At 33.4% G+C, this 26,097-nt stretch overlaps 2 protein-coding genes across 2 annotated transcripts; both read right to left on the bottom strand.

Moving 5' to 3' along the window:
- Nucleotides 1-11,196: 11,196 nt before the first annotated feature.
- On the bottom strand, nucleotides 11,197-11,653 carry LOC107013776 (14 kDa proline-rich protein DC2.15-like). Its single transcript, XM_015213654.2, has one exon. The coding sequence runs from the start codon at nucleotides 11,625-11,627 to the stop codon at nucleotides 11,298-11,300; it is 330 nt and encodes a 109-aa protein (XP_015069140.1). The 5' UTR covers nucleotides 11,628-11,653; the 3' UTR covers nucleotides 11,197-11,297.
- A 3,539-nt stretch (nucleotides 11,654-15,192) lies between these two features.
- LOC107013887 (14 kDa proline-rich protein DC2.15-like) lies at nucleotides 15,193-15,726 on the bottom strand. The gene has a single exon (XM_015213765.2). The coding sequence runs from the start codon at nucleotides 15,692-15,694 to the stop codon at nucleotides 15,365-15,367; it is 330 nt and encodes a 109-aa protein (XP_015069251.1). The 5' UTR covers nucleotides 15,695-15,726; the 3' UTR covers nucleotides 15,193-15,364.
- Between the last annotated feature and the right edge of the window lie 10,371 nt (nucleotides 15,727-26,097).

Below are 26,097 nucleotides of genomic sequence, written 5' to 3'. Positions count from 1 at the left end.
TGCATAGGTTGGACCTGTTTATTCTGTCTTTCCCATTTTTTCAACTATTTTCAGTGTCAAAGCTATTATTTCATGTTTTTCTTTTGCAAGTGAGAGGAATTTTTTTCTAGTTTCAATCATGCATCTGGAGCGACATGTTCATTGGTGAATGTTCTCTTCTTCATCTCACTTTTGCTGAAAATGCAAAGGTTAGATTTAGGAACCCAGACTAGCTTGAATCCTTTGTATTGATAAAAACGATGAATGAGATCTCTATTGATCCGTATTGGTTAAAATATTTTTACATTTATTCTTTTGCCCCAACATGTTCCTTTGACATGATTCCTTTCTTTTAACAAGGTTGATTTTTCTATTTGAGGCATCTTTGAGGTTGTTAGTCTTGTGAGTTATAACTATTGGGCAGGTACCCCTTGAGTGACCAATACTACCACATAGTGTGCACAAATAAGAGGTTTTGTAGGAACTTCTTTAACAAAACCTATTTTAGCTTTAGTGTTTTGTTCTATTACTAAGCTGAGTCACAATAATTGAGGACTGAGTCCATTTATTTTCCCTCTCAAGCTCATACTTAATTCTAGCCACATCAAGATTTATTCTTCTAGATTTTTCTCTTTCAGAAGATAGTTCATTTTTTAACCTTATTAGATCTAGGACACATCTGATTTGGTCACCACTAATTTTTTCTTTCCCATTCCCAGTAACACTTTATTTCAAAATTTCAGATTTGAGAGCCAAAGTGCAAGAATCAAATTGTTGTTCCTGTTTCTTTAGGAATTGAATTTCTTTCTAGAAATCAAAATTAATTTTTTCAAGATCAATATATTCAAATTTTAAACTGGTCAAGGAAGTAAATAATTGGTCTCTATTTTCATTCAACTCTTGAAAATTATCCATGAGAGTTAGAATAAAGGAAGATAATTTTTTCTTTGAAAAACATTGTAGTATATTTTTAAGGTAAAGAAGATTTACCTCCCTTTTCTCAATGTCTGATTCAAATTCTGCTTTAGAGTCCTCCATGGCCATCAAAGAAACATTTTTTGTATCATCTTCAATTGAGTTGTCTGAACATGTTCCCCAAGCAGCATACATATAAATGTTAGATTCTTTTTTCTTTGCTCGGGGATAATTTTTTTCATAGTTTCCACCTTTTTTGAGAAAATTTCTGAGGCTTTTTTTAATCACGATTATGCCTCATCATCCAGATTAGATTCATCACTCTCAGTTTCCTTGAACGAAAATATCACATCTTTACTTATTTTACTCATTTTTGTGTTATCAACATTCATCTCGTAAATGTTTAGTTCATGGTTGTCAGATCATTTGCTTCTCTAATTGCAACGATCTTGATCTCCTATGACTTAGGTAGAGTCCTCAGTACCTTATCAACAAGTTCCTCAGTTCATTCACAATAGTAGTAAATCTAGTAATCATATCTTGAAGTGATTAACCACTCTCCATCTCAAATAATTCATATTCAGTTTATAATCTAGCAATTCTAAATTTTCTTATTTGCAGAGTTGCTTCATGTATATTGAATAATGTGTCCCAAATTTGTTTTGCTATAGTATAGCCAGAGATACGATTAAACTTGTCTGTTCCAAGTCCACATACAAGGATGTACTTAGCTTTATCATTCTTTGTGAGCATTCAATAATTAGCTTCTCCATATTGTGACTTGGGCTTTGGAATGACTTTCCCATCATTATCCTTCATCATAAGAATGACAGGACCATCAGTAAGTCTCATCTATAATTCATAGTCTTGGGCTTGTAGAAAATCCTCCATTTCTCTTCCACCATGCATAGTAATGTTCATTGAATAGTGGTGGTTTGTTGATATGTTGACATTCACCGTGTCCAAGAAGGTGAAAAATTCACAATGATCTTTCTTGAGATATTAGACTCTACAAAGGTAACCTGCTCTGTTACCAATTGCTAGAATTATGACCCCCTTTATTTTGTAAAGGAACATGTACTAACTACTTTTTCTTTACAGTTTGTGAATTCTAATAAATAATTTCGTAAAATAATAATTAGTTCACAACTTTGTATTATTTATCTCAACTCCAAACAACACAAATATTACACACCTAGATAATCTAAAGAATTATAAACTTTAATTCCTATGTAAGAAATTATAAACTCTAATTCTTAGCTACCCAAGACAAAACCCCCCAAGTTTAAGTCTTCTATCATCCGTCAAGTTTCTCAAACTTGTTGGACTAATCCTACATACACACACTTGATTGTAATCAAAACTCTTAACTACAATTTTACAATTTTTTCCTCACAAACCGCAAGACTCCCCAAGTAAATCTCAAAATTCTCTTAAACTCTTAATCGTGCTTTGATCTTCTCTCTATGTAAGTGCGCAATATTCTCCAGTGAAACTATCGTCTTATTTATAGATTTGGACTTGAATCCAAAACCTATTTCAACTAGAAATCCTACTTGTGCTCTGCTTCCTTTTCTCTTGAAACTTAGATGCTCACGCATAGGATTCCTACTTCGTTTGGAACTCGTAGTTCAACTCGAACCTGTCTTCAATTTTCTTCTTGACTTCGCTTTGATTTATTTCCTTCCTGAACTCTTTATTTACGCCTCTTATTTTCTTCATAACCTTGCTTCCTACTTCTCTTAGAATTTATACCTATGTTTACACTTTGACTTAATATGCACTCCTTTTTCCTTGTAGGACTCATTTATAAAAAGGAAATTTTTGCACTGGTTGCTTGTCGAAAAAGCAATTGTTCAATTGCTTATTAACTTCTAATTCGTGTGGTTGGCATTCTCCTCATCCAAGTCGGATTCGTCTGAAAGGAATATTTTAATGGAATGGTTCCTTTCTTATATTCCTCTATTTATCAATTATCAAAATATTTCTTGATCTAACAAAGAAAATAAGAGTTAGAGAGAACTAAATTTTTTTAGATCATCACAAAGTTTGTAATACATTCCATGATGATATTATAATGAGAATGCTTAAATAATGTAAAAGTATGTCAATCGAGAAGAGAATTGAGTTACCAGCCTTAAACTTTCTATTACAAAAGCATGAACTAAAAAACATTGAATACCTATCAAAAGTAACTTGAAGTATTTTTCTCTTGTCTTCTTCCTCAAACATATCCAACAACACTTGATGATTCTTACCTTCTTTATAGATTTATTGGATCTAGTTGAACCTATTGATACCGTCAAACAGTTTCGCTTTGCCTGTAGCGATTGGTAGGTGCCTTGGAACAAACTCTTCAGTCATTTACCGTCCCAACTATGTTGTCTTCCATATGTCTTCTTTTGCATTTGTTGCTTCCACTTCTTTGTTACCTAGGTGATATATCCCCATCTCTATCCACTCTGTCAAAGCGAATGTCCAGTATATTGTCTTCCTCATCTTCATCAAGAGAGTCCTCACCCAAATCCACTCCATCTTCATCAAGAGAGTCCTCACCTAAATCAATTGTATTTGACACTAAAGCATTTGACTCATCCTTCGTTGCAAGCACAGATTGAAGCACAAATACAGGAGCTTCTGGACTTAATTTTCTATTTAAAGCATGTGAGACTTATTTTTCTTGGATCAGATCATGGTCATTCCATGTTAACCTTACTTGCTTCCAATAGTCTTCAATAAAGCATCAAAGTAATTCGAACATAATAGATCTCTTGAGGCATTACCAGTATCTTGACTCTTCTCACTGGCATGAAAATTTCTAGTTGGATTTTTTTCACTACATGGAAAATTATTTTGACTAGTAAGGAAATGCTTCAACTGTTGGTTGAATTTTTTGTGCAACCAGTGTGCAGTTTTTGGTTGGATTCTCGTTTTCCACTTGCAAAACATGCTACCCAGAATTTTCAACATCTTTAACATCAGATGTATCCATTATTTTTGTCCTGAATCCATCAATTTTTTTCCTAAATCAACTCGTGGCGCATCAACCCCAAATCTTGGTGTTCCCCCTGCGTTTTTAGTTGCATTAGTCATCAAATTCAGCCCAACTTCTTTTGATTGCATCTCATTAGTAGCAGCATGTTGGTTATTACAATCACCTTTGTTTTCGGTAGTTGTTTGAACATCAATCTTACTTGTATCAATATCCATTGAGTCTACACGATTTTGCTTGAAAGTGGAAGTAACCAATTGTCGATCTAAAGAAGTTGCTTTACTATGATCGACATCTATAGTCTTTCTTTTTTCATTTAATATTTCTCTTGCATCACCTTGATACTTTTCACTATCGGTAGTACCTTTTAAAACACCTTCAACGGTATCATTATTTATTTGTTATTTTGATTTATTTTTGAAATCAAACCACAACTATCTTCATCATGACCTTGGTGCTTACAATAATTACAATTCAAAGGTAGATTATCATATACAATTTCTTAATAAACCTTGAACAACTTACTAGATTTTTTATTCACAAACTGCAACCTATACGACTTGGGAGCTTTTCCATTAGATCAAGTATAACCTTGACCCTAGATGTGTTAGGTCTTGACTTGATTTGAGTAACTTTATCTATAGATATTGGTTTCCCAACTGTTGATGCTATAGATAATAGAGACTTCTTCACAAACAAATATGAGATAAGTTTGACTATAAAGAAATCCAAACCACAATTAATATCATTTCCTCCTTAGGTTTATATCCAATAGACCATGGAAAAATCCTACATTTATGTTGCTCTCCGTTGTAGAGAAGATAATTATCTAAGTGAGATAAAGCTAGTACATGATATTCATATAAATTAAACATGAATAAGCTTTTTTTTTCTTTTCTTTTTCTAAAAAGCTACACCTTTGACGCAATGGTAATGAATGTCCATTTGAGGGAGTTGTTCGGATGGTAAGCACCCTTCATTTCCAACCCGAAGGTTGCGAGTTCGAGTCACCAAGGAAGCAAAAAGGGTGGGAGCTCCCAAGGGAGGGTAAAAAACGAGAATTGTAATTATAAGAAAAAAGGAAGTAGGAAAAACAATATAGTGCAACGCAAAGGGAAGACCATGCTGAGGGACCAAACAATGTAAAAAAAATAAATCATGTCAAGCAATCCGAAAGAAAATGAGATAAGGCCATGACACAAACTCATTTCATGCATGTTGGGAATTGCTTAAACTTAATGTTCAAATGAATAAAGATTCTACTTCTGCTTATATGTTTTCTTATATCAATTTTTGGCATACTCGTCTGTGTTATATTTGTAAGATCTCGTAACCCAAAATATCTAAGAATAAGCTAAGAAACTAAAATAATCACTTTTGGAAAGAAAGGGGAAATTTTGGAAAATTTCCTAAGTTAAGAAAATGAGTTTTGGTCATTTTCAAACGGCCATAACTTCTAATTCAGGATGAGTTAGGGATAGTTCTTGTTATGGCTGGAAAACCCTTGGAGAGATATTTCCAACGCCGCCAAGTTTGCTCATTTTAGATATCGTATGAGGGAGATATGCCTATAGAAAGTTGGGTTGTTAGATTGGGCAAGGTCCCAATCCCTATTTAAGGAAGGGCAAACTAGTCTTTTCACTCATTTATTTCCTATTTCGTTTTAGGGATTTATTTAGGGTCCCAATCCCTATTTAAGGAAGGGCAAGAAAGTTTAACTTTACGCTTAGGGCTTGGAGAAAATCGAAGAGAATGAGGAAAAGTGAGAATGATCAAGGATTCACCAAAAACACAAAGAAATTTCGAGTGGAATTCGTCGGGGGTGATCCCTATCAAGGTATGTGATATCTTTAGTGTTGGGTTAATTCATCCACACACCACAACTTGTATTCAGTGTTTTTAGAATTGTTTACATGATTAAGAAGTGAATTTTTGATGAATCTTGTCGAATCCCTATTGGTTGAGTTGTTTGAATTCACATTGATGTTGATTAATAATTTGTGAATTTTTTTCAAGTTAGATCTATTGAGTTCGAAAGTATTGAAGATCCTAAGGGTTTGGTAAAAGAATTACGGAGGTTTAAGGGGTTTAGCGTTTAAAAAACGAACAGGAGAAGTTCCTCAGCCATGGGCAGCACCAGGCGCGGCGCGCCCTATCTGCACCAAGGAGCATGGGGCAACGCACCTGCAGTGCGCCAGGATGAGGCCTACACCAAATGGTGTAGCGTGGCACACCTGTATTGGCGTTTTTCGCCCAGTTTTCGTAGTTTAGCCTTTTTTAGTCCTTCTAAGATCTATTAACACCTTCCAATGATTCTAATTACTTCAAATGATTTCTAAACACCAAGAAGTCATCGAAGAATACAAATCATAATCTTGAATCCATAATACAAATTAAGAAAAGCTAAGATCAAAGTAAAGAAAGTTAAGAAGTTAGTCCAAAACAAAGTTCTTAAAGGTTTTCAAGAGTCTTTATCAAACGTTTTAACTTGTTTTAAGGATCAAGTTAAAGTAAAGAGTAACAAGTTGAAGTCTTTCCTTCAAAGAAATATAAGGAAACTAAGTATTCCCTAAGAATTGATTAAGACTCAAGTTTCAAGTTAAGCAAAGAGTAAAGAGTTTAGTTCATTTGTCAAAACTTATAAGGGGACTAGGTATTCCCTAAAAGTTTATAAATGTTTTCACATTTAAGTTAAGAGGAAACTAAGATTTTCCAAAAGAATTTTGAACAAGAAAAGGGAACATTGATTACAAGTGAGTTTTTTAAAGCTAAGTGTTGAGCAATTATCTCAACCCAAAAAAATGAAGTTGTTTTAAAAAAGCATGAGCTAAAGTACATTTGGGGAGTAGTACTGAGCACCGATGTGGGGATGAGAGTTCATATTAACTCAAGCCTCCATGAAAACCATGTAGCCATCATGAGTATTAACGGGTCATACTTTTTAGATGATCATGTAGTTAAGCTAGTGGATCCATTAAGTTAAGGACTTCTATGCGACGACAAAGTATAGCACAGTTCTGGAAGTGTGGGCAAGAACTTGTATCACCACTTAGGCTCATAGTGGTGCTTGTTGATTAGATAATCATTCTCAGAAACTATATTACTTTATATATAAGTAAAGTTGAGCTTGTTATTGCATTTCTTTAGCGAACTAAGTGTTTACATTGTTTTACAAGCTTAAGTTTTATTAGCATTCCAACTCGCATACTTGTATTGTTTTGAGCGACAAAATTTATTTGTTATGTTATTCCAAACTTTATAGACTCTAGTGTTGTTGATGAAATTGTCTTAACCCACCTCTCTTAACCAATTCGATCTCTAATACCATATCTTTCATAGAGTACTTCGCACGAACTTTCTTGATTTCAATAGGATCTGCATGTAACACTTCAAAAATTTCTGAGTTGAAGATCCGAAACATTCTTGCATTGCGTATAAGGTCGTACTGAGTGATTCTTAATCGTTCTTAGATGCTAAGGTCAATTCTTTAGTGTGAGATTAGTTATGGATATCAATTGAGGTCACTAGAATCTCCTGGCACAAAATTCAGTTGAAAGCTTATTTACTGATTAAGTTTTGACATAAGATTCTACCTGGGTCAACTTCAAACAATCATATCTTAAGCACATAATGAATTAGGTGATCCATGACCGATCAAATTAAAGGCATTTGAGTCATCTTTACAATACAACAAAATTTGCCTCATTTCGAATTCGAAGTAAAATCAAGAAAGTTCGTGGTTGATAAGTGGATAACATAAACTGCTGTCAAAAAAAATCTAGAAAGGTGCCAGACAAGGTCAGTGATTGAACTAGAAGTTTACGAAAGATGTTGAAGAATGAACAATCGCATAGGTAAAATTTTAACTTGACTAACGGGTGCATTATAATTTTGTAAATCAAACAATATAATATTAATAATTAATAAATGTCTCAAAAAAATTAAAATGAAACTGCATAGTATTTTAGCTTTAATGTGTCATGTTTAATTTAATAGGAAATGAAAGGAACAAAAGAAAAAGGGGAAAGAGAAAATAATCACTTATATGCTTCAAGCTTTCATCACCTTTGATGATGATAACGAGAAAAGGCTACAATTGTTTAAATTTGCCTTCATAGATTTACACTCTTACTTGTTTTTATTTGTTGGTTAAATTAGTTAATAAATACATTCCTTTTTCTTGGTACCTAAAATTATTAAACTAATATTTGTGTTCTTTTTTTTTAACAAGCTAAATGATATCTAAATGATAATGTGTAACAAATCCAAATTTCTCACTATATTAATAAGAGAATTGGAATGTGATTACAACTTTAGAATCATAATTATAATACTCAAACAACTAAACTAAAATGGAAATATCGAAATAATAAGTAACTAAGATAGAGATAAGAATTGATGAAATGAGAAACTTACATTCTAGAAGAAGAAGAGAGGAACAAACATTTTTCTTCAATAGCATAAACCCTTCTTTCCAACTCATTTACCCTTTAAATCAAATGTTGATTGGGCTGGGATCCCAAATAAAATACTCCAACACTTTATTCGGCCCAATAATCTCAACTAAATTATTCTCCGCCAATTCTAGTCCATAGGCTTTTACATACCCAACTCGTTCACAACAATACTCCCGCCCTTAATGAGAACCTTCTCCTCCAGGTTCAAGTAGAACAATGTCAACAATGACAAAATATGTCACGCTCCGATGCTACCCCATTGACGTAGCCACGGGACATAGGATCACGAGTGAACCCAAGCTAACTCTGAGTTGACATATGATCATAAACATACTAACAGTAATTGAATAAAAGATACTACGCGGAAGCTTAAAACAATAATATCTGAAAGTAGGAATACCCAAAAACTGATCTGAATATATAAGATATATTGACAGTTCAATAACAACTTGAAGATCAAACTCAATCTGTAGTTTAATCTAATACTATGTCTAGAAAAGCCTCTACTAACCAGAGACCAGAGTTACTGGGACATGCCCACAGCTAACCTAGCAAAACTAAAAATTGAAACGAAAGACTGAAATAAAAAAATATATCTATTGTCCTCGAAGTATGAGGACTCACCACTGTTAATGTTAGTTGGATGCTGAATACCTGAACCTACATCATGAAAGGATGTAGTGCACATCGCGGTAGTACTTGGAATGTGTTGAGCATGGAGGATATAGATAAAAGTTGAACAAACATATAAACTGAACAAAGCGCAACTGACTGGATATGAACGTAAAGACTGAAATATAATGAAAAGTTTATCTGAATGCAATGACCAAGTAGTGAACCCTTAATATGACATGCTGACTGAATATCAAAGTATAAACTAAAGACCTTGTAAAATGCATTAAAGTCTAACTTTGGGAGCTGCTAATAACTGACATAAAACCACGTGAGTTAAACATGGAGTTCAACGTATACGCCTTATCTAGAGGACCCAATATATCTTTCAAAGGGTATAAAGGTATGCCTGTCATGATAACTAAACATGATGTTCAGAGATGGGACTTACAAACTTACGAGGCACGTAGTTCTAGAACTATGAAAGTAACAGAACCATAGTCCAATTCGACATTAAGACTACTCTCAATTGAAAATGTATACAATACAACATCACTGATGTATAATGGATAACTCAATATTCTGACATGCTAACTGGGAATGATACATTTAAGTCTTGATAATGAATCATTTGAAATATGAGGCATATATATCTGTTTATCTGACATAGCTACTACAATTCATGAACTAAATAAATCCACACAACTAGGGTTAGTTTCATGCAAGGAACTAAGCAACAACACTACAAAATATGATCATCTGATTAAGAACAATATAACAGCTAAATTACAATAATTATCTAAAGTTCTAGAAACCCTAAGTCTAACAAGAGATAGAGAATCAAGAATCTATTGAATTCTAAGGACCTAGTGGACGAAAGGAACCCGCTAGTGAAATCTAACATACATTTTGACGAATTTTATGAAGAAATCTTTCGATTTCAGGGGTGAAACTAAAGAAAACTCGCTGCATTCTTGAAGGGTTTGGTCGTCTCTTTTGTTCTAAGTATCGATTGATTTTGGAGAAAATCGATTGGGGAAGGATCTGATTGATTAACTATGCTTAAACTGATTAAAGCTATGTACTTAGGGGTTAAACGATATAATCTAGATGTCCAATGCATAGGAAAAAGACCAAACAACCCTTAACTAAAAATCTATCGGGGCCGACCACGGCGTCATTGACTAACAATCACTGGGACCACAGACTGTTATTTGGGTCGTGGTCTGCTGGCAGTGGCTACTAATTCGGGGAGGGGGGTCAACCACGGGCCTTATCACGGCCATGTGAAGGACCACAAACCATAAAGTTCGTCGTGGTTCTTCATTTGGGTTGGGGTCTGGTGGCTCAGGTCCACGGGCCCTCCCACGGCCCGTCATTAAGATCACGACCGTGGAGGGATCCGTGGTTTGATGCCTGAGCTAGGAAGGTTCTATTGCATGGCTTACACGAACCATCCCACGGCTCGTGGGGTGGTCCACGGCCCGTGAAGGGTCCAGTGATCCACCTCTTTTGGTTGGGTGTGAACCACGGATAAGAGAATAAAATGTGATTACAAATTTAGAATCATAATTGTAATTCTCAAACAACTAAATTACAATGAAAATATTGAAAGAATAAGTAACTGAGATATAGATAAGAATTGAGAAGAGAAGCTTAGATTCTAAAAGAAGAGAGTTTTTCAAACATTTTTCTTCAATATGCACAAACTCTTCTTTCCAACTCATTTGCCTTTTTAACCAAATGCTAATTGGGAGGGAATCCCAAATAAAACACTCCAACAGTTTACTCAGCCCGATAATCCAACTAAATTAGTCTCCAATTCTAGTCCATAGGACCTTGCATATCCAACTCGGTTCACAACATAATGCATAAATATCCCTTAAATTATGATCAAATTCGTAATGACACATTCTTAATTTAACCGGTGATCACTGAATTCGCTCATAAATTAGAAGGGTACTTATACATTACCCCTATCTTACTTATATGAGTAATACAATTTTCAAACAAGATAAGGGTTTATTGTAATTATCAATTTCTGCTTAGGGGAAAGGGAATTAATTTGGCGAATATCGAAAAATGAAAAATGTGATGTCCAAATTGTTAACAGAAGGATAATAACTTTTCTTCAACTCTACTTATAAATTTCTGTTTACGGTAAAAGGAATAAAAAACATTCGATTCATTGAGTTGAAACATTTGTAAAGGAAACACGTCCAAAAGCATAACAGGACTATGTAAAGTGAAGTGATGAAGCTGCATTTATATATGTATGCAAAGCTTACTTATTCTGAACAAGAGGTAGATCGATCGTTCACAAGAACATAATAATTTTTCAATCAACAAGTGTAACCAGTAGGATATTTTTTTCCACAGACGTTTAGAAGGATGTTTAGAGAGAGTGGTATATCCAAATTAATTCCCAGCACATCTGCTTTTAGGGCTGTGCACAAGCAAACCGCGGCGTCTAGGTCCACCAGTCCGTCAATCAAACTGCAGCATGACGAAGTTGGAGTAGTCCCGATAATTACACCCACCAAATCAGTAAGTATACTAGCACATGCTCCAAATTTCAAAATATCAGTTGAACAGTCTGCACTTACAAGAGCAAAGAAGAGGAGATTAAGTGATAAGAAAAGGGTAATAGAGGCCTGATTTTTGGAAGCCATGTAAACAAGCCAAGGTTAGGCCTAATTAATTACGCAGTTTAATTGATGATTGAATTCATGTGCTAGTAACGATGGCTATTTATGCTAGTTGAATATTGCCTATTTGTAGTGCATGGCTTTTAAAATATTTAGAATTTGATTTAATTAATACTTAGTACCTTAATTACATGTTTCCTGCACAGGCTATATCTATTATAGAATTGCATGTAATTAGTGTTTATATATTTAATTTCAAATTCCAGTTATACATATACATTCTTTGTTAATTCAAGCCATCCACTCACGTTTTCATTTAACGCTTTAGCTTCTGCCCCTGGACAAGATCCCTTTTGTCCGTCACATTTCTAGACATGTGCACATTCTTACTAAACTTAATTCCCAAGCTTTCTGCAAGTATACATTTTGTTTTACCACGTTTTAATGTCAACATATAATTTGCATGGTTTTTCGAGGTTTGATTGGCTAGCTTCCGCATGATACCTAATTAATTTAACATCCGAATAGTTGCTGCTATTCTTTTTTTCTATTACCTTCACTAATATATTTCTCCTTGTGTACATGCATTTAAATGTTTTACTTGTCAAGGGTTTTATATATGGAAACAATCTAACTTCAAGGTTGTCAAGGTTTTGGGGAGGTTTTCATTTCATTTCTTTTAGCTTTATTTTTACTTGACACGAATTTTATAAAAGTAAGAAAAAAAAACTTTTGAATTAAATAGTTAAAAATTAACAATATGTCAAATGTATCAAAATGTCAATAAAAATTAAGATTAATGAGTTGCTGAAAAAAAGAAGAAGAAAGAAGTCATTCTTTTTTAAACGAATTAAATTGGAAAGTAGGTCAAACAAATTGAAATGATATATATTTCCCCTTTCAAAAGTCCTTATTCTAAAATTAAGGAGTGAGGTGTTTGACCAAGATTTTCAGCAAAAGGTGTTTTATTGAAAAAATAATTTTATGAAAAGCACTTATGTGAAATAAATATACGCAGACCATACACTAGTCCATTAATTTGTGGAGGTAGAAAGGTTATTTCCTTGAGTCACTCTGCAACAAATTCATGTACAAAGAAGAAGTTAGTGAAGAAACTATATATAGCACGTAAAATGTAAGTAGCGCAAAGTGTACCGAAAAGACTCAAAACAACAATATAATAGTGAACTCATGCTCTTCTTCCAAGATCATATACAGTAGTGCTATAGTTTTAAAAAGATACTCAAAAATAGATATATGACCCATACTTAAAGTAACATCTAATGCGATGATGAGAGAATAGACCTCTCTATTGAGATTAGAAATTTAAATTCCTGAAAGTGTGTGGATTTATTAGGAATATGAGGATTCTCCTCTCATGGGAAAATTGAATATGAGGGCATTCAGAGGAGGAAAAACTCGAATGGATAACACTAATGAGAACATGACCACCAACAACATGTGAATCCAGAACAATGTAACCACAAAGAGAGGGATGATAATAGGGCTGGGCGTGTTGAGCTTAACCCACAGAACTTTCATCTGCCCCGCATAATAATTATTTTTTCATTTTCCACCCGCCTCGCATGATTGTTGAGTAATATTTTCTTTTTCTAATTAAGTGTGATACTAAAAATAAAATTCTTTAAAATAAATTCATTTTTATCATTAAGTTGTATTACTTTAATAGGATAGTGACTTAAAAAATTAATTTTTTAGAAGTCAATTGGAAACATGTAAGAAATTGTGTTACTATTTTTTACCGAACTATTTTCATTTACTATCTTGAATATTTTAGTAGATTTAAAAAAAAAATTTAATAAATAATATTATATCACTGTTATAACATGTAATCAAAATGTTTTCACCAAATTATTATAAATGTAATTAGCAAACGATTTTTTTAAATGATTTTTTATTTACATTGTGTACTTTTAGGAATTGGAATTGACATGTAATTAACAACAAACAGTTTTAAGCACAAATTTAAATAGTACATAGCATTAAATTTGTTATAAGAATTATATTAGGTCACAAAGTTATCTCTTTCGGTAAAAAATAAAAGTAATCATATCGCTGCATTTTTATTTAACATGAATTGTTTATATTTAGTTACAAAAATAATTAAAATAATAATTATATTTTTAAGTAGAAATTAAATCATCATTAATACCCACCTATTATACTAAAAAAAATAATTTTTCAATCACGAAATTGTTATCTTTTAGTGCTGGAATCTTAATTATTCTGTTTACTATAAATTATGCATAACGATAATGACAATCAAGATCATCACGCATTGTATCAATCTCTCTTTTCTCTTCATAGCTTAAGTTTCTCCAATGAGTATTGTTAATGGAGTTTGAGTGAAAATCAAGTACATAGTCGTCTATCAAGGATAATCTCTCGTTATGAACTAGCTTTTGGGGTTGAGTTAGGCCCAAGTGTCATATATCTTTAAATCAATTTTTGTTTGCGATTAAATGAATCTACAAAAATGAAAACGTTCTATGTAAATTTAGACGGAAAAAGTATAAAATGAATTTGTGGTTACGAATAAAGTGAATAAAAACAACATTCTATTTATTGAATTGACATGTCCAAAAAGGTAAAGATACATGAACGTGATGGAACTAGTAAGTAAGTAAAGTAACGTGATGAAGCGGCATTTATATATATGCAAAGCTTACTCATCCTGAACAAGAGGTCGATCGATCGTTCACAAGCAGATAATAATTTTTCAATCAACAAGTTAATACAAATGTAACTACATAGGATCTTGAAGAATTTATGCAGAAAAAATATGATGATATGCTAGAAGATAAGACTAAATATCAGGGAAAATGTTGTATTTGACATTAACAAGGTCTTATATAACCTATGTTGTACAAACACTTGTCAGTTCTTAGAACTACCTAGTAAGGGTCATGAAATATATCAAGAGAGAACAAACTCTGAGGATTTTGTTGAGTTGTCAAGTCTCCAATTCATTAACACTTTCTTGTGACGGTCCTCTTGTCCTAATACTAGAAAGTCAGTTTTAGAGTTCTTAGTTAAACATGGAAGCTTATTGATTTCTTGGAAATCAAAGAAGTAAAGTGTAGTATCAAGAAGCTTAGCAGAAGTTGCGTACATACATCAGCATGGCCAAAGCAGTTTCATAGGTAGTATGGTTGACTGGTTTAGTGAAGGAATTGAATGTTGCACTACAAGTTGCACCAATTTGGTGTTTCATGACCGTACTAAACACATCGAGATAGACTTTCATTTTATGCGGTAGAATATAAATTATGCATAACGATAATGACAATCAAGATCATCACGCATTGTATCAATCTCTCTTTTCTCTTCTTAGCTTAAGTTTCTCAAGTGAGTAGTGTTAATGGAGTTTGAGTGATAATCAAGTACATAGTCGTCTATCAAGGATAATCTCTCGTTATGAACTAACTTTTGGGGTTGAGTTAGGCCCAAGTGTCATATATCTATAAATCAATTTTTGTTTGCGATTAAATGTATCTAGAGAAATGAAAACGTTCTATGTAAATATAGCCGGAAAAAATATAAAATGAATTTGTGGTTACGAACAAAGTGAATAAAAACAACATTCCATTTATTGAATTGACATGTCCAAAAGGGTACAAATACATGAACATGACAGAACTAGTAAGTAAGTAAAGTGAAATGATGAAGCTGCATTTATATATATGCAAAGCTTACTTATTCTGAACAAGAGGTCCATGGAGCAGATAATAATTTTTCAATCAACAAGTATAACCAGTAGGATAATTCTTTCCACAGACGTTGAGAAGGATGTTTAGAGAGATTGGTATATCCAAATGAATTCCCAGAATATCTGCTTTTATGGCTGTGCACAAGCAAACCGCGGCCTCTAGGTCCACCAGTCCCCCAATCAAACTGCAGCATGACGAAGTTGGAGTAGTCCCGATAATTACACCCACCAAATCATTAAGTATATTAGTACATGCCCCAAATTTCAAAATATCAGTTGAACAGTCTGCACTTACAAGAGCAAAGAAGAGGAGATTAAGTGATAAGAAAAGGGTAATAGAGGCCTGATTTTTGGAAGCCATGTCAACAAGCTAAGGTTAGGCCTAATTAATTATGCAGTTTATTTGATGATTGAATTCATGTGTTAGTAAGGATGGCTATTTATACTAGTTGAATATTGCCTATTGGTAGTGCATGGCTTTTAAAATATTTAGGATTTGATTTAATTAATACTTAGTATAGTTAGTAACTTAATTACATGTTTCCTGCACATGCTACATCTATTATAAATTGCATGTAATTAGTATTTGTATATTTAATTACAAATTCTAGTTATGATCAAAGCCATAACTTCCCACGTTTTCATGTAAAGCTTTAGCTTTCGCTCCTGGACAAGATCCCTTTTGTCCGTCGCATTTCTAAACCTGTGTGCATTCTTACTAAACTTAATTCCCAATCTTTCCACAAGTATACTACATTTTTTAAAAAAAATAAAAATTGATGCCATCCACTCACGTTTTAAAACACATAATCTGCTTGATATCTCGACTGAGAACTCAAAAATTGATAATAACTACATGTCAAGACAAAACTTGATCGATCTAGATACTGTATTCCAATTTTTAACCGATTCATCTTAATTTATTATCAAATGGAAAAACATGTAAATTTTAACAAAATGAGCTCATCTTTTTCTCTCAAAATTATTAAATGGATACTCATCGATAAATAACTTGACACCATAATAATGAATCCACACTCATTGTCATTTCTTATTTTCGTAACGGTTCCATTCTATAGTTGAGTATGAAAAAAAGAGAAAAAACTAAAAATTATAGGTTTGATCGGGATTGAGGGATCTCTACTATTTTGTTTCTTCTTTTAACATGGCATATATCAACCATTAGGAACCAAATACACAAGGGTGTATCTAGGAGGGTTTCCCGAGTTCACATAAACTCAAGCTCTTTTTTGAGATAATTGGTATAGTATTATTTTTTAAATATAATACTTAAATATAGATGTATGAATTCACACTCGAACATCTAATGCGATGATGATTGGATGCACATCTAAGTGAAGTCAGAAATTTTAATCCCCGAAAGTGTGTGGATTGATTAGAAATATGAGGATTCTCCTCGCACAGTATACACAAAGAAAATTGAATATAAGGGCATTCTGAATGATTAAAAAGAATGTACTAGTAAATTGGGGCATAAAATCATAAATTGTAGAGTCCGAGAAAATACTCAAGTAGAGGAGGAAAAACTCGGAGGGGTAAGAACTGTATTTTTTTTAAAAGCAAATTTAGCACTAGATATTGTCTAGCAGTCTTTTATTAAACATAAAAAGTATCAATAGGGACAACTACAAGCAATGGGGGCTAGGTTTTACCTTACTAATCCTAATCAAGTATCTAATTTCTGCTACCTAACAAGCATGAAGAATGTTAGAATTATGACCCCCTTTATTCTGTAAAGGAACACGTACTAACTACTTGTTCTTTACTGTTTGTGATTTCTAATAAATAATTTCATAAAATAATAATTAGTTCACAACTTTGTATTATTTATCTCAACTCCAAACAACACAAAGATTACAAACATAAGTAATCTAAGGAATTATAAATTCTAATTCTTATATAAGAAATTATAAACTCTAATTTCTAGCTACCCAAGACAAAACCACCCAACTTTAAGTCTTCTACTGTCCAAATCAAGTTTCTTCAACTTGTCAGACTAATCCTACACACACTTGATTGTAATCAAAACTCTTAACTACAATCTTACAACTTTTTCCTCGCAAACTCGCAAGACTCCCCAAGTAAATCTCAAAACTCTCTCAAACTCTTGATCGTGTTTTGATCTTCTCTCTATGTACGTGTGTATTTTTCTCCAGCGAAACTATCGCCCTATTTATAGATTTGGACTTGAATCCAAAACCTATTTCAACTAGTAATCCTACTTGTGATCTGCTTCCTTTTTCTCTTGAAACTAGTTAGAAGCTCGCGCATAAGATTCCTACTTCGTGTGGAACTCCTAGTTCAACTCGAATTTGTTTTCGATTTTTTCTTCTTGACTTCACTTTGATTTATTTCCTTTTTGAAATCTTTATTTTTGCCCCCTTATTTCCTTTATGACCCTGCTTCCTACTTCTCTTAAGATTTATACCCATGTTTACGCTTTGACTTTCTGCGCTCCCTTTTCCTATAGGACTCCTTTATAAAAAAGAAACTTTCTGCACTGGTTGCTTGTCGAAAAAGCAACGGGTCCACTGCTTAATACCTTCTAATTTTCTTAGTTGACGTTTTCCTTATCTCAATCGGATTCGTTTTGAAAGGAACATGTCGACGCAACCGATTCTTTTCTTGTGTTCCTCTATTTGTCAATTATCAAAATCTGTCTCGATTTATCAAATGTCCCCTTTTTGATGATGACAAACCGTTGTTTCTTGTGTGAATAGATCAATTTGTGTTATGTTAGTTTCATAAAACTCAATGCACAAAGCAAACACATTAGAGGATCAAATTAGATCAATTGAGTTAAAAATATTACACAAGTATACGCTTCCCCGTTTTGATATCATAAAACACTGTGAAGGAATACACCACACTAAGAGAAGCACATTCCATACCTATGGACAATGACTATCACCAACACAAACACTTAAAAAAAATCAAGAACGCAGTTAGCTATAGCAAAGTGTTAACACAAACATATGAGATAGACATGAACCTGGAACTCAAACCCAACATTAGCATTAATCAAAAAGCATATACACCGCAACTGTAATCAAATTTAAAGATAGAATCAAGCACTTGTGATGAGAAAAAAATAGAAAATTCAAAGGCTAGAGTGGCTAGGTAATTATCAAAAGATCAGGAATGAGAGGGTAAATAGTCATTTTTCAGCAGCAAAAAGATCTTTTGGATTAACAAAATTAGCAGCCTTCTCAATTTCAAAGGTAGTCTTGGTCTATGCAAGCTCAATCTTTTTTTATATATATCAGCTTTAAGGAACTTGTTCAATCAATCGTGTGCTCTCTAGAGAAACAATAGTTGACTCACCTTTAATTTCAATAGAAACAGTAAGAGGAATAAATTTTTCTGAACATCATTTGTAGAGGAACATGTTCCCTCAATTTGTTTCCTAAACGTGGTAATATCAGGTGCAACATCATATAATCATTTTTTTACATCAACCTGAATCCAAATTTGTATGGTTTCCAATAGAAGAACTAGGTTATATAGAGTGGTCTCCAATCGATTCCCCCTCACAAGATGCACCCAAATTGAGCGTAACAACTGAACTTTGTTCAGCTGTAGGGTCCCCAAAATATTTCCCCTCTCAAGGTACATCCTCCAAAACTTCCTCAGTAATTTTAGACACGCCAATATAATTCCTCCTAAGAACCAGCACAATCTACTTTCTACACCCCAACCTATATTTTATAAGGCACCAAAGTAGAGGTGTCATCCACAAAAGTCATTTCAACCATAGACCATCACACTGAGATATGACTTAGATAGGTTTTTAAAAAAGATATTTGTTTAGTAGTATTGAGGACATGAATATATCTTTTGGGACAAGTGGGAGGAACATGTACATGTTCATTGATTTTATATTTAATTATGAATAATTGTAGTGCACAAACCTAGATCTCTGGATAATGCTAATTTTTTCTCCATTTTTACTAAATCTCTCTGCTGTGAAAGATACAAATACAATGATATAAAGCATGAGTAGCATGACTTTAAAAGTCGTATAGAGACATACAACTTAATGTACAAAAGTGAGCATAAAACTCATGTGATCTTAATCCTCCCCAAGTTCCAAATTGTTCCTTTTAAAAGTGTTTTCCCATGTTGATCATACTTTTGGATTGATGGACCGCAATATACACACTCTGATCATCTAAGTGCGCATAATTGTTAGATGTTGCATAGGTTGGACCTGTTTATTCAGTCTTTCCCATTTTTTCAACTATTTTCACTGTCAAAGCTATTATTTCATGTTTTTCTTTTGCAAGTGAGAGGAATTTTTTTCTAGTTTCAATCATGCATCTGGAGCAACATGTTCATTGGTGAATGTTCTCTTCTTCATCTCACTTTTGATGAAAATTCAAAGGTTAGATTTAGGAACCCAGACTAGCTTGAATCCTTTGTATTGATAAAAACGATGAATGAGATCTCTATTGATCCGTATTGGTAAAATATTTTTAGATTTATTCTTTTTCCCCAACATGTTCCTTTGACATGATTCCTTTCTTTTAACAAGGTTGATTTTTCTATTTGAGGCATCTTTGAGGTTGTTAGTCTTGTGAGTTATAACTATTGGGCAGGTACCCCTTGAGTGACCAATACGACCACATTGTGTGCACAAATAAGAGGTTTTTTAGGAACTTCTTTAACAAAACCTATTTTAGCTTTAGTGTTTTGTTCTATTACTAAGCTGAGTCACAGTAATTGAGGACTGAGTCCATTTATTTTCCCTCTCAAGCTCATACTTAATTCTAGCCACATCAAGATTTATTCTTCTAGATTTTTCTCTTTCAGAAGATAGTTCATTTTTTAACCTTATTAGATCTAAGTCACATCTGATTTGGTCACCACTAATTTCTTTCCATTCCCAGTTACACTTTATTTCAAAATTTCAGATTTGAGTGACAAAGTGCAAGAATCAAATTGTTGTTCCTGTTTCTTTAGGAATTGACTTTCTTTCTAGAAATCAAAATTAATTTTTTCAAGATCAATATATTCAAATTTTAAACTGGTCAAGGAAGTAAGTAATTGATCTCTATTTTCATTCAACTCTTGAAAATTATCCATGAGAGTTAGAATAAAGGAAGATAATTTTTTCTTTGAAAAACATTGTAGTTTATTTTTAAGGTAAAGAAGATTTACCTCCCTTTTCTCAATGTCTGATTCAAATTCTGCTTTAGAGTCCTCCATGGCCATCAAAGAAATATCTTCTGTATCATCTTCAATTGAGTTGTCTGAACATGTTCCCCAAGCAGCATACATAGAAATGTTAGATTCTTTTTTCTTTGCTCGGGGATAATTTTTTTCATAGTTTCCACCTTTTTTGAGAAACTTTCTGAGGCTTTTTTTTTATCACGATTATGCCTCATCATCCAGATTAGATTCATCACTCTCAGTTTCCTTGAACGAAAATATCAAATCTTTACTTATTTTACTCACTTTGTGTTATCAACATTCATCTCGTAAATGTTTAGATTTCCTTCAAGTTCATCCGATTTCATGGTTGTCAGATCAGTTGCTTCTATAATTGCTACGATCTTGATCTCCATGACTTAGGTAGAGTCCTCAGTACCTTATCAACAAGTTCCTTAGTTCATTCACAATAGTAGTAAATCTAGTAATCATATCTTGAAGTGATTAACCACTCTCCATCTCAAATGATTCATATTCAGTTTATAATCTAGCAATTCTAAATTTTCTTATTTGCAGAGTTGCTTCATGTATATTGAATAATGTGTCCCAAATTTGTTTTGCTATAGTATAACCAGAGATACGGTTAAACTTGTCTGTTCCAAGTCCACATAAAAGGATGTACTTAGCTTTATCATTCTTTGTGAGCATTCAATAATTAGCTTCTCCATATTGTGATTTGGGCTTTTGAATGACTTTCCCATCATTATCCTTCATCATAAGAATGGCAGGACCATCAGTAAGTCTCATCTATAATTCATAGTCTTGGGCTTGTAGAAAATCCTCCATTTCTCTTCCACCATGCGTAGTAATGTCCATTGAATAGTGGTGGTTTGTTGATGTGTTGACATTCACCGTGTCCAAGAAGGTGCAAAATTCACAATGATCTTATCTTGAGATATTAGATTCTACAACGGTAACTTGCTCTGATACCAATTGCTAGAATTATGACCCCCTTTATTTTGTAAAGGAACACGTACTAACTACTTTTTCTATACAGTTTGTGAAATCTAATAAATAATTTCGTAAAATAATAATTAGTTCACAACTTTGTATTATTTATCTCAACTCCAAACAACACAAATATTACACACCTAGGTAATCTAAAGAATTATAAACTTTAATTCCTAGGTAAGAAATTATAAACTCTAATTCTTAGCTACCCAAGACAAAACCCCCCAAGTTTAAGTCTTCTATCATCCGTCAAGTTTCTCAAACTTGTTGGACTAATCCTACATACACACACTTGATTGTAATCAAAACTCTTAACTACGATTTTACAATTTTTTCCTCACAAACCGCAAGACTCCCCAAGTAAATCTCAAAACTCTCTTAAACTCTTAATCGTGCTTTGATCTTCTCTCTATGTAAGTGCGCAATATTCTCCAGTGAAACTATCGTCTTATTTATAGATTTGGACTTAAATCCAAAACCTATTTCAACTAGAAATCCTACTTGTGCTCTGCTTCCTTTTTCTCTTGAAACTTGGAAGCTCACGCATAGGATTCCTACTTCGTTTGGAACTCGTAGTTCAACTCGAGCTTGTCTTCAATTTTCTTCTTGACTTCGCTTTGATTTATTTCCTTCCTGAACTCTTTATTTACGCCTCTTATTTTCTTTATAACCTTGCTTCCTACTTCTCTTAGAATTTATACCTATGTTTACACTTTGACTTAATATGCACTCCTTTTTCCTTGTAGGACTCATTTATAAAAAGGAAATTTTTGCACTGGTTGCTTGTCGAAAAAGCAATTGTTCAATTGCTTATTAACTTCTAATTCGTATGGTTGGCATTCTCCTCATCCAAGTCGGATTCGTCTGAAAAGAATATTTTAATGGAATGGTTCCTTTCTTATATTCCTCTATTTATCAATTAGCAAAATATTTCTTGATCTAACAAAGAAAATAAGAGTTAGAGAGAACTAAATTTTTTTAGATCATCACAAAGTTTGTAATACACTCCATGATGATATTATAATGAGAATGCTTAAATAATGTAAAAGTATGTCAATCGAGAAGAAAGTTGAGTTACCAGCCTTAAACTTTCTATTACAAAAGCATGAACTAAAAAACATTGAATACCTATCAAAAGTAACTTGAAGTATTTTTCTCTTGTATTCTTCCTCAAACATATCCAACAACACTTGATGATTCTTACCCTTTTTTATAGATTTATTGGATCTGGTTGAACCAATTGATACCGTCAAACAGTTTCGCTTTGCCTGTAGCGATTGGTAGGTGCCTTGGAACAAACTCTTCAGTCATTTACCGTCCCAACTATGTTGTCTTCCATATGTCTTCTTTTGCATTTGTTGCTTCCACTTCTTTGTTACCTAGGTGATATATCCCCATCTCTAGCCACTCTGTCAAAGCGAATGTCCAGTATATTGTCTTCCTCATCTTCATCAAGAGAGTCCTCACCAAATCCACTCCATTTTCATCAAGAGAGTCCTCACCTAAATCAATTGTATTTGACACTAAAGCATTTGACTCATTCTTCATTGCAAGCACACATTAAAGCACAAATACAGGAGCTTCTGGACTTAATTTTCTATTTAAAGCATGTGGTGAGACTTATTTTTCTTGGATCAGATCATGGTCATTCCATGTTAACCTTACTTGCTTCCAATAGTCTTCAATAAAGCATCAAAGTTATTCGAACATAATAGATCTCTTGAGGCATTACCAGTATCTTGACTCTTCTCAGTGGCATGAAAATTTCTTGTTGGATTTTTTTCACTACATGGAAAATTATTTTGACTAGTAAGAAAATGCTTCAACTATTGGTTGAATTTTTATGTGCAACCAGTGTGCAGTTTTTGGTTGGATTCTCGTTTTCCACTTGCAAAACATGCTACCCAGAATTTTCAGCATCTTTAACATCAGATGTATCCATTATTTTTGTCCTGAATCCATCAATTTTTTTCCTGAATCAACTCGTGGCGCATCAACCCCAAATCTTGGTGTTCCCCCTGCGTTTTTAGTTGCATTAGTCATCAAATTCAGCCCAACTTCTTTTGATTGCATCTCATTAGTAGCAGCATGTTGGTTATTACAATCACCTTTGTTTTCGGTAGTTGTTTGAACATCAATATTACTTGTATCAATATCCATTGAGTCTACACGATTTTGCTTCAACGTGGAAGTAACCAATTGTCGATCTAAAGAAGTTGCTTTACTATGATCGACATCTATAGTCTTTCTTTTTTCATTTAATATTTCTCTTGCATCGCCTTGATACTTTTCACTATCGGTAGTACCTTTTAAAACACCTTCAACGGTATCATTAATTTTTTGTTATTTTGATTTATTTTTGAAATCAAGCCACAACTATCTTCATCATGACCTTGGTGCTTACAATAATTACAATTCAAAGGTAGATTATCATATACAATTTCTTAAAAAACCTTGAACGACTTACTAGATTTTTTATTCACAAACTGCAACCTATACGACTTGGGAGCTTTTCCATTAGATCAAGTATAACCTTGACCCTAGATGTGTTAGGTCTTGACTTGATTTGAGTAACTTTATCTATAGATATTTGTTTCCCAACTGTTGATGCTATAGATAATAAAGACTTCTTCACAAACAAATATGAGATAAGTTTGACTATAAAGAAATCCAAACCACAATTAATATCATTTCCTCCTTAGGTTTATATCCAATAGACCATGGAAAAATCCTACATTTGTGTTGCTCTCCGTTGTAGAGAAGATAATTATCTAAGTGAGATAAAGCTAGTACATGATATTCATATAAATTAAACATGAATAAGCTTTTTTTTCTTTTCTTTTTCTAAAAAGCTACACCTTTGACGCAATGGTAATGAATGTCCATTTGAGGGAGTTGTTCGGATGGTAAGCACCCTTCATTTCCAACCCGAAGGTTGCGAATTCGAGTCACCAAGGAAGCAAAAAGGTGGGATCTCCCAAGGGAGGGTAAAAAACGAGAATTGTAATTATAAGAAAAAAGGAAGTAGGAAAAACAATATAGTGCAACGTAAAGGGAAGACCATGCTGAGGGACCAAACAATGTAAGAAAAATAAATCATGTCAAGCAATCCGAAAGAAAATGAGATAAGGCCATGACACAAACTCATTTCATGCATGTTGGGAATTGCTTAAACTTAATGTTCAAATGAATAAAGATTCTACTTCTGCTTATATGTTTTCTTATATCAATTTTGGCATACTCGTCTGTGTTATATTTGTAAGATCTCGTAACCCAAAATATCTAAGAATAAGCTAAGAAACTAAAATAATCACTTTTGGAAAGAAAGGGGAAATTTTGAAAAATTTCCTAAGTTAAGAAAATGAGTTTATGTCATTTTCAAACAGCCATAACTTCTAATTCAGGATGAGTTAGGGGTAGTTCTTGTTATGGCTGGAAAGCCCTTGGAGAGATATTTCCAACGCCTCCAAGTTTGCACATTTTAGATATCGTATGAGGGAGATATGCCTATAGAAAGTTGGGTTGTTAGATTGGGCAAGGTCCCAATCCCTATTTAAGGAAGGGCAAACTAGTCTTTTCACTCATTTATTTCCTATTTCGTTTTAGGGATTTATTTGGGGTCCCAATCCCTATTTAAGGAAGGGCAAGAAAGTTTAACTTTACGCTTAGGGCTTGGAGAAAATAGAAGAGAATGAGGAAAAGTGAGAAAGATGAAGGATTCACCAAAAACACAAAGAAATTTCGAGTGGAATTCGTCGGGGGTGATCCCTATCAAGGTATGTGATATCTTTAGTGTTGGGTTAATTCATCCACACACCACAACTTGTATTCAGTGTTTTTAGAATTGTTTACATGATTAAGAAGTGAATTTTTGATGAATCTTGTCGAATCCCTATTGGTTGAGTTGTTTGAATTCACATTGATGTTGATTAATAATTTGTGAATTTTTTTCAAGTTAGATCTATTGAGTTCGAAAGTATTGAAGATCCTAAGGGTTTGGTAAAAGAATTACGGAGGTTTAAGGGGTTTAGCGTTTAAAAAACGAACAGGAGAAGTTCCTCAGCCATGGGCAGCACCAGGCGCGGCGCGCCCTATCTGCACCAAGGAGCATGGGGCAACGCACCTGCAGTGCGCCAGGATGAGGCCTACACCAAATGGTGTAGCGTGGCACACCTGTATTGGCGTTTTTCGCCCAGTTTTCGTAGTTTAGCCTTTTTTAGTCCTTCTAAGATCTATTAACACCTTCCAATGATTCTAATTACTTCAAATGATTTCTAAACACCAAGAAGTCATCGAAGAATACAAATCATAATCTTGAATCCATAATACAAATTAAGAAAAGCTAAGATCAAAGTAAAGAAAGTTAAGAAGTTAGTCCAAAACAAAGTTCTTAAAGGTTTTCAAGAGTCTTTATCAAACGTTTTAACTTGTTTTAAGGATCAAGTTAAAGTAAAGAGTAACAAGTTGAAGTCTTTCCTTCAAAGAAATATAAGGAAACTAAGTATTCCCTAAGAATTGATTAAGACTCAAGTTTCAAGTTAAGCAAAGAGTAAAGAGTTTAGTTCATTTGTCAAAACTTAT

This window comes from Solanum pennellii, chromosome 3 (genome assembly GCF_001406875.1).
Source record: "Solanum pennellii chromosome 3, SPENNV200".
In the NCBI taxonomy this organism is placed as follows: Eukaryota; Viridiplantae; Streptophyta; class Magnoliopsida; order Solanales; family Solanaceae; genus Solanum; species Solanum pennellii.
The sequence above is the reverse complement of the archived record's forward strand: the minus strand, read 5'-3'. Positions and strand labels throughout refer to the sequence as shown.